The 9825-nt window shown below is 38.7% G+C and overlaps 1 protein-coding gene across 1 annotated transcript; it reads right to left on the reverse strand.

Annotated features, from left to right (window-relative positions):
• Positions 1-538: 538 nt before the first annotated feature.
• Positions 539-9218, reverse strand: snupn (snurportin 1). Its single transcript, XM_088996180.1, has 9 exons — positions 9138-9218; positions 7053-7217; positions 5792-5996; positions 4552-4656; positions 3688-3784; positions 3509-3606; positions 3290-3367; positions 2442-2522; positions 539-2001 (listed from the first exon to the last, which is right to left on the reverse strand). Exons 2-9 carry the CDS (start codon positions 7208-7210, stop codon positions 1690-1692), a joined length of 1134 nt encoding a protein of 377 aa, XP_088852306.1. The 5' UTR covers positions 7211-7217; positions 9138-9218; the 3' UTR covers positions 539-1689.
• Positions 9219-9825: the final 607 nt, after the last annotated feature.

Below are 9825 nucleotides of genomic sequence, written 5' to 3' on the forward strand. Positions count from 1 at the left end.
GTATTATTATCTATTCACTAGCTATTCGCTAGCTTGCTAGAAATGAAATGTATTATTATCATCTTTTCGCTTGCTATTAGCTATCTATTCACTAGCTTGCTATCTATTTGAGTTACTTCAGGGTTGAGTGAACACTGGCGTGTGTGGCTGCCGCTGCTCGCCCACAGAAAATCCGATCCTGTGACTGTAAAGTGACCTTGAGAGTTTTGAAAGGCGCAGATAAATGAAATGTATTATTATTATTTATTGTTTATTTATTGTGTTTCTAATTGTTATTGTTTATTATATAATAAATACAATATGTCCTTGAGAGCTTTGAAAGGCGCATAAAATGTAATGTATTATTATTATTATGTATTATAATGTTTTATACATGTATTTTATTATTTATTGTATTATTAGTGTATATTATTTATTTAGATTTTTTTTAAATCAGATCATTTCACATGCATGTCAATTCTGTAGCTGACTAAGACCCCAGGAAGGAATACTTTTTTTTTTTTTTTTACTCTTGACCTAATCAATGACCATGACAAGATGATATTTGATATTTTATGATGACATCATATTTTGGTGTCCATCCTGTGAGGTTGAATTCTGAGCAGGCTTTCATTTTCTTTCGCATGAAAAAGCGTGGGAGAGCTCTCAGTAGAAAGTACCAATGAGACGCAAGCATTTCCTGGAAAGCGACGAGTGGTGCTGACTAATACCTGCATTCCTGTCGTGAAGTGCATACCGCGTCAGACTTCTCAGAAAAAAAGCGTCGAATAATACCATGCGGTCGATTTGCGTTGGAAATTCGCATTCTCAAGTGTTGACCGTCGGTGGACATTCAACCGCAAAGCAAATCAAATGATTGAATTTACACTGGAATGATAAGGGAAGAGGTCGCCTGGGAGATGCCTGATTAAAATGATTTTGGATTTATAGGGAAAGGTTTACAGGAAGTACACTGATACTTTGGCTTACGAACTTAATTGGTTCCCAGAGAAAGTGTGTATCCCAAAAAATATTTTCCCATAGGAAACTATTGAAATGAGAATAATCCGTTCCCAGGTCCCCATAAAACATAATTTTTAAATTTTCTAAGCCTTAAAACCACACAAAATATACCTTATTTTATGTATAATAAATATGCTATGGTATTATAATTAAGGAAATAAACATTACTGTATAATAAAGTCGTTTTATTGATCTTTGTGATGGTCGTTGATGGATTGATGGAGTGGCCGGTTTCCTCAGCGTTAAACACTTGATTAGGAACGTAGCCTTCTTCTTTCACCACCTTGAGGAATGATCCCTTGTAGGTGCTTTCACTGCGATAATTTTACCTAGTTCCTCATCAATTGTGTTCAGTTTAGCTGGGTTGATAGCTTTTTGCATCAAGTGTACAGATGGCTTGTGCGGGTTATTTGTGGAGCCTGATTTATGGGATATTTTAACCTTGCAGTCTACATTCTGCCTTTGAAATATCAATAAAGTTGAAACGAGTCCAAATTTCACTGTTTTCTATCCATTTCCCCACTCTTTCTCTGTCGTCTGCTGCCTCTTTAATTTTTTTTTTAATTTATGAAAATATAAAGTTCGTAAACCAAAAAGTTCGCAAGCCAAGGGGTTCGTAAACCGAGGTCTCACTGTAGTTTGAAATTAAAAAAGTGGAGTGTAGGTGAATCCGTGCTGATCAACCACTCAGATCAATTCCTCCATTTGCGCTTCCTGGATGTGTCTTTGATTTTGGCAGTTGTCTTGAACGGGCGTCGAAAGGTGTTCCAGCTCGTAGCCGCCATCCCGGCTAGCCGCTCGCACTTCGCCGGAGGTTTTCTTGTGCTCCCGGATTTGCTGCAGCTGATGACGGGCGTATTCGGGCTTGGCGGTCAGGGGTCCTTGGGGCACCTCCACGCCCAAGATGTCGGCTACCATGTAGGGGCGGAGCCAGCCCACCAGCGGGGTGCTGCCGGGCGTGTAGTGAGTTTGCCGGTGGTAGAATAGAAGACCGTCAACCTGCCGATCATCGAAAAATGACATTAATTAAATTATTACTCAAGTTAAAAAAAAAAAAAGTAAAGGCACTGAAATGTACTTGGAGAGTTAAGTTGAAAAGTAGTTTTATCACTGTATTACAGTGATACCTAGGCTTACGAACTTAATTGGTTCCCAGACAGTGCGTGTAAGGTGAAAATTGTGTATTCCAAACATTAACTCCCCATAGGAAACCATTAAAATGAGAATAATCCGTTCCAAGGTCCCCGTAAAACGTAATTTTCTACCAAATAAGCTTTACAACTACACACAATATACCTTATTTTAAGGTATATTGTAATAAGGTATTGTAATTAAAGTAATAAACTGTACCGTATAATAAAGTCGTTTTATTGACCTTTGTGATGTTAACAAACATGGCGAAAATGTCACGTGAGGAACAAGTCAAAAGATTTTCTTACACTGAAGTTGTAGTCGGCTGCCAGGGCTTTATGGATGGAGTCCGGCGCGCACTCGCTGCTCTGCAGGCTCACGAAACGGAACTGGCCAAGCAAACAAAACCATAAGTGTGTTTCTTCCATACATCCATTTTTGACTTCCTGCTGACTTCTCGAGGATGTCGCCATTCTGTATAAACGCTGGAGCGGGTTACAAAGGGAACCCGAAAAAATACGACTATTTGATAGGCCATAATCTCGCTAGAATTAATGGCAGCCCCGGTTAAGCTTTCAATTAATTGTAATTAATTCAGGATCAAAGTAAAAAAAAAAAAAAAAAACTACAATAAAATAAAACCAAATAAAATCAGAGTAAAACAAACAAATCAATAAAATACGAAGAAAAAATTAAATAGGAATAAACAAATTCAATACATAAATAAAATACAATAAAATAAAACCAAACAAAATAAATCAAAATTGGAATAAACAAAGAAATACATAAAAAAACATTTCATAAAAAAGGAATAAACAAACAAACAAATATGTAAAATAAATAAACAATAAAATAAAACAAAACAATAGAATTGGAATAAACAAATAAATAAAATAAAACAAAAAAAAATATAAACACAAAAAAAAAATACATAAAATAGACTAAAATAAAGCAAAATAAAATAGTAACAAATAAATATGATTATAATTTAAATACATGTATTGAAGGGAGAAAAAAAAAATCCATGTGTTCAATTTATTTTACGGTCTTCTCATCTTGGCTTCAAAATGAAGGAAGGGATTCATTCACCTTCCTTCATTTTTACTTTACTTTGAGACCTTCTCTCAGGTGTCAAAGTTTCACGAGGTTCACTCACGGGGTTACGTTTGGCAATCTCGGTCAAACCGTCCGTCTCTTGCACTTTGGACCGGAGCCAGTAGAAACGGAAATCGGTCTGCGGAGAAGAAAACGGCACTTAGCGTCAAAAGATTCAATAGTTTCGAAACATCTGCGCTCCAGACTCGCGTTACTTTGAAGGCATCGAGACAGACAAACATTGGCCACTTTTGGAGAAGGATTCCCGCGTCTCTCTCACCGGGCAGTCGTAGACCGGGTGGCCTCTCCAGCACATGACGTCCAAGATGTAGAAGGTCCGGTCCACTTCGCTGTATATGCAGTCCAGGATGGTGTAATCTAAACGCACGGTGCAATGAACGTTTGATTTTTTTTTTTTTTTTTTAATCGGAAAAGCGCACCAGGGCTGCCTTCGCCTACCTTTTCCCATGGCCGAGTTATGGCGGTTTCCGCCGGGCAGCAGGGATGGGAATCGGTTCACGCAGTAGCCGCTTTTTGTGTACGCCGCAGTAGACCCCTACAGAATAAAATTCGATACACTTATAATAATACATTTCATTTATCAGCGCCTTTCAAAACTCTCAAGGTCACTTTACAGTCACAGGATACGTTTTTTTTCTGAGGGTGAGCAGCGGCAGCCACACACGCTCAACCCGGAACAACTAAAATTGATAGAAAGCTAGCGAGCTAATAGATAGTTAGCTGGATAGCTAACTAGATAGCCAGCCAGCTAATTGCTAGCTAGCTAGATAGCTTGCCAGTTAGCAAGTTAGCTAATATGAAGCAAATATATAGAAAGCCAGCGAGCTAATACATAGCTAATAGATAGTTAGCCAGATAGCTAACGAGATAGCTAGATAGCCAACCAGTTAGCTAATTGAAAGAGAATAGATAGCAAATAGATAGAAAGCTAGCAAACTTATATATAGTTAATAGATATTTAGCCAGATAGCTAACTAGATAGCCAGCCAGCTAATAGATAGCTAATATAAAGCAAATAAATAGCAAATAGATAGAAAGCTAGCAAGCTAATATATAGTTAATAGATAGTTAGCCAGATAGCTAACTAGATAGCCAATCAGCTAATAGATAGCTAATAGATAGGGTTTCTCTGCATTATCTCATCGTATCTTGTAAATTCGTCACCACTCTCGTCACCTCAAATCAATTTCTCCTCATCTAGGCTCATTTTTTTTTTCGTAATGTCATAACTTCAACCCTTAATTATCTTGTCATTAAGTCCAAACACATTTCCTGACTTCATCTCGCCCAAAAGTTTCCTACCTTGGAGGCAATGATGAGGGATCTTTTGCCTACAGGACACACCACCATCAGCCAATCAGAGTCAAGCTCTGCCGGGACGTCCACCAACCACTCTGACAGCATGAGCTGAGGGGGGACATCACAAGATTTGTTTTTCAGAAAGGGTTTGTGGAGGACACAGACGCCACCTTCTGGACCATATGCAACATTGCAGCTAAGAAGCTAACATTCGCTTTCTTAAAAAAAAAATCCTGGAAATTACAGAATTTATGGGTCTGATTGGGATGAATGAGCTTTTTTAAAAGCCCAAATTGAGGCCCAAACGAGTTTGGAAGTACAGAAGTGTGTTTAAGGCGAAAAGTGTGTATTCCAAACATTAATTTCCCATAGGAAACCATTAAAATGAAAACAATCTGTTCCCAGGTCCCCGTAAAACATGTTTTTCTACTAAACACGCCTTAAAACTACACAAAATACACCTTATTTTATGTATAATAAATGTGCTATGGTATTGTAATGAAAGAAATAAACAGTATTGTATAATAAAGTTGTTTTATTTACCTTTGTGATGGTCGTCTATGGCTTGATGGAATGGAGTGGCCGCTTTCATTAGCATTAAACACATGATGAGGAACATAGCCTTCTTCCACCATCTTGAGGAATGATTCCTTGTAAGCTTCGGCAGCAGAACTGGCTGCCTCACCATGACGAATGACACTATGAATCCCTGTACGACGCTTAGTACGACGCTTAAAGTTCTCGAACCATCCGTGGCTAGCCTTGAAATCATCAACGGATGCCGAGTGAAGTTGCCGTGCTTTCTCTGCGATAATTTTACCTAGTTCCTCGTCAATTGTGTTCTGTTTAGCTGTGTTGATAGCTTTTTACATAAAGTGTCTCAAGGATCTTTGGGTTGTACATCTTGGAAGTTGTGATATTGCAACAGCAACAGATGACACACTAGAAACTTCATTAATAGCTTGTCTTTTTTGCCTTCAAATTGTACAGATGGCTCGTGCGGGTTACTTGATTGATGGGATATTTTAACCTTGCAGTCTACACTCTACCTTTGAACTATCAATAAAGTTGAAACGAGTCCAACTTTCGCTGTGTTTTCTATCCATTTTCTCACTCTCTCTCTGTCGTCTGCCTGTCCTGTTTTAGGTGCTGCTCAGTGTTTGTGTAACGTCCCTCTCACTGCCGCGGGAACGTTCGTGAGGCGAAAAGTTTGTTAGCTAACCGTAAACCGGTATCACCGTACCTGGTTGGCGTAATGCTTTGGTAGCCTTCTTCTCTCAATCTCCATCTCCTCTTCTTCGGGTTGGTCATCTGGTTGCTGTTTTCCCTTTTTTTCGTCTTTGTCCTCTTCTTGCTTGTCCATGTCCTGCTCTTCATCGTCGCCGTCCACCCCCGCCCAGTCGCCATTGGCCAGACGCCGCACGTGGTCGACGTAGTTTAACCTTTTACTGTGATGCAAAATACGGGTTGAGATGTGACTTGTACGTACAAAAGTGCAAGCGATGTGCAATGGAAGAACTTGAACTGACTTTTGGACTGCTCAGATTGATGGCACATAACTTTGGATGGAGAATTAATCATTATTGATATTTTTTAGGGTAAGCGGGAGGGGTCAAAAAGGTTGACCACTGTATTTAAAATTGCATTTTCTGTGAAGCTTCATGTCTTGTTTCTATTTCTAACAACATCCGACTTACGACCACCCGTACTTACAACCACGACCTCCAGACCCTATTTTTTTAGTTTGCGAGTCATTTAGCATCCGAGTCACTATTCAACATTTTGAATGTGTTTCGACTTACGACCATTTTGACTTACGACCGTTTGGTCGGAACGGAACTCGGTCGTAAGTTGGATGTTACCTGTATTTTATTTATTATTGTATCTGGTTTTTTTTCCTATGCTTGTCTGTGACTGTAAAGTGACCTTGAGAGTTTTGAAAGACGATTGAAAATAAAATGTATTATTATTATTATTAATTGAGCAGATGTAGGCAATCCATCAACTATGTGTCTTCAGTCGACCTCATTCAAGACGTCTTGAAAATCTATTAGCTGGCTATCTTGTTATCTAACTGGCGATCTAGCTATTTAGCTAGCTACTGTATCTATTAGCGATATTGCTAGCTAGCTATTAGCTCTCTATTCGCTACGTATTAGCTATCCATTCGCTAGGTATTAGCTATAGATTCACCAGGTATTAGCTATCCATTCACGAGGTATTAGCTATCCATTCGCTAGGTATTAGCTATCTATTCGCTAGCTAGCTAGCTTGCTATCTATTTGAGTTACTTCCGGGTTGAGTGAACGCTGGCGCGCGTGGCTGTTGCAGCTCACCCGTAGAAAATCTTATCCTTTGACTGTAAAGTGACCGTGAGAGTTTTGAAAGGCGCTAATAAATGAAATGTATTATTATTATTATAAAAAATACCTATCGCTCTCTATTGTGCCACGCGGAAGTACCCTGCTGTCATACATTGTGAAAAGGTCGATAAAGCACCGTACATCTTCTGCAGCTCAAGGAAGCGCCGGCGACGCTCGCTCTGCTCCAGCACGCTGTACTTGATCTTGTACTGGGACAGCCGAGGGTGCGGCGCCGACGTGCTGTTGGGCTCCTTGGACACAGCAAAGCTGGCCGAGAGGGCTCGGGTCAGGTCATCCATGGGGACTCTGGAGGTGTGGTCCAAACAAAAACATGTGGTAATGGTGTCACGACAACAAAAACAAAACTATACTAACAAACAAAACTTGTTTATTTCAGAAAAATTTTTAAGGCCAAAATATTTCATGAAAACCTCCAGGGAACATAAACATTTTTAAAGGACAACCGACACCATTTTTTTGTCTCCTAACTGACATCAGAAAAACGTTTTATAGCATCTAAAATACCCAAAACACGCAGGCTGATATTTTAGTCAAATGCAAAACAGCAATAAAAATGACGTATAGTGTCCCAAAGCTGCCACAAAATGAGGGCGGAACTGGTGAGATTCAGAAAATCCCGCCCCCTTGTTCGTGACGTCACGCCAGGACTTCTTGCCTTGCTCTAGAATCAAAACAATGGCTTCAGAGAGAAGATGCTTTCTTGTAACTCTTCCAGTTATGAATATGATTCAAATAGTTCTGAAGAGGAAAGCATACATGTTTGCAATCGATTCAAGAAGTCCTTCCGTATCATTTTGAGGCGTCTGGACTCTAATGTAGCGTCCCAGAAAATGCACAAGAAGGCGCCCAAGCTCCGTTGGAAATGGAGATTATTTGTCTGCTGGGAATTTGTGTCAACTAGTATCAAATAGTAGTCTTGGTGCAACACACAACGATTCACCATCGCGTTATTTATGTGTTTTGCTTCTAATTTCGCCATCAACACGGATCAACACGATGTTTTCAAAGTACCCAAAATGCATTGGGTGTCGCTTTCTCGGTCAGGGGCGTTCCTGACGTGACGTCACGAATCTTCATCAACTCGAAAACAAGACTTCCTGAATATTCAGCGCGAGTCTTCAAAGGTAAAATATAGCTTTAATATGCGGTGGAATCTTTGTAAAATGCGCTCAGTAGAAGTCATTTGAAGTAACTTTACAAATTATGGACACAACCTGTCCGGGAGCGTCGGTTGTCCTTTAAGAAGGACGATTCGTAAAATTATAAAATTATATTTATTATTATATTGTGATAAACTTTGATAAAACTCTGGACTATTCAGCATCTGATTATCTGACTGTACCGCTAGCTGTCTATTAGCTGACTAACTATCTAGCTAGCTAGCTATCTGGCTGGCTATCTATTAGCTACGTATTAGCCAGCTTTCTATCTATTTGAGTTATTCTGGGTTGAGTGAACGCTGCCGCGTGTGACTACCGCTGCTCACCCACAGAAAAACTTATCCTGTAATTGTTAAGTGACCTTCAGAGTTTTGAAAGGCGCTTAATAAATTAAATGTGTTATTATTATTATCACGACTTCTACATTATCTGTTTTAGCTGTTGCAGCCAAATCCTAGGGATGTGACAAAAATGTTCTATAATAATTCATCACACACCAAACAAGAACAGAAAACACAAGAAAATATTCAAAATATAATTGAGCAAATATCTACGATAAAATGCATTCGTCAGAAATCCAAAATGTCTGTCACTGAATACTATGAAAGAAAATTGCGAGCTCTTGAAATATATATGCCAATGCTTCTTTTTGCTTGAAACTTGGCAGTTATGGACAAAAATATATATTCTGCCACCTCTGTGAGTTATAAAAATACAACTTACTCATCTTGATGGGTTAGAAAATAAACCTTTCACATACATCCATCCATCATTTCATTCATTCATTATCTGATCTGTTTATGTTCACGATGGTCACTGACCTAATTTATTTCATTCTGTGTACGCCTCGCTCGCCGAATGGTTTATGTTAGCGGTGTGGCTAACATATGCTAGCATGCTATGCAGCCAAACGGCAATAAAAGCCTCATCGACCATTTTACGTTTTGTTGTCACAAATAGTAGCAAAAGGCCAGTTATTATAAAGTGCTTCCTCAGCCCCAGCGGTGCAGCCATAGTGAAAAATATGATTTTTAAAAAAGCTTACGGTCGACGTGAAGGGAGCCAACCGGTGCCGTGACCTCACATCCGTTTTCCGGGTGAGGAGGAAACTCTTCCGGCGTTTTCGTCGTGTAAATTCTGATCGAATAAAGTTGTTACATTATCTTGTATTACAAATAAACAAATAATAAAATAAACAAAGAAATACATTACTTTGCGTTTTTTCTTAAACTGGTGGAGTTTTTATACCGATTCAACTTTTGACTGTATATTGTAGTCCGTCGTAAATTGGAGTGTCCTGTAACCGTTTATAAACGGTTATCCAATACAATAAATTAGAATTTTTAACATTTTGTTTTAAATTGTTTTGTTTAATTGAATTGTGATCGTGTATGTCAACATTTTAGCTGTTTAAGTTTCTTAATTTGACACAACGTATGGGTGTGTTTCATATACAGTATGTGTGACTTGTTATTTTTTTATAAATTAGTTTTTATGATGACAGTTTTACCGTGTTTAATTTGACATCGTTAATTGCTTGGTATCACAAGCACATTATTAATAGTTTGAGTTGGCGTTGGTTTACGTTTTATTTAGATATTTGAATCGTTTTTAATTTTTAATTCAGCGTGTGACAATCGTTTGATTTTTTTTCCAATAAAAGTTGATTCATTTGACAATCAACAGGGAAACACGAAAACCATTTCTTTTATCACCCCATTTGTTTTGGAACG

Source organism: Hippocampus bargibanti, linkage group LG05, assembly GCF_051943395.1.
Source record: "Hippocampus bargibanti isolate YZ-2025 linkage group LG05, ASM5194339v1, whole genome shotgun sequence".
NCBI lineage: Eukaryota > Metazoa > Chordata > Actinopteri > Syngnathiformes > Syngnathidae > Hippocampus > Hippocampus bargibanti.

Coding starts and splice junctions, on each gene's coding strand:
- snupn (XM_088996180.1), bottom strand. CDS start 7,210: ATGGATGACCTGACCCGAGCCCTCTCGGCCAGCTTTGCTGTGTCCAAG. Junction 3,368..3,508: donor ACCCGGTCTACGACTGCCCG/GTGAGAGAGACG, acceptor TCTTCTCCGCAG/ACCGATTTCCGTTTCTACTG. Junction 2,002..2,441: donor CAGCCGACTACAACTTCAGT/GTAAGAAAATCT, acceptor GATGATCGGCAG/GTTGACGGTCTTCTATTCTA.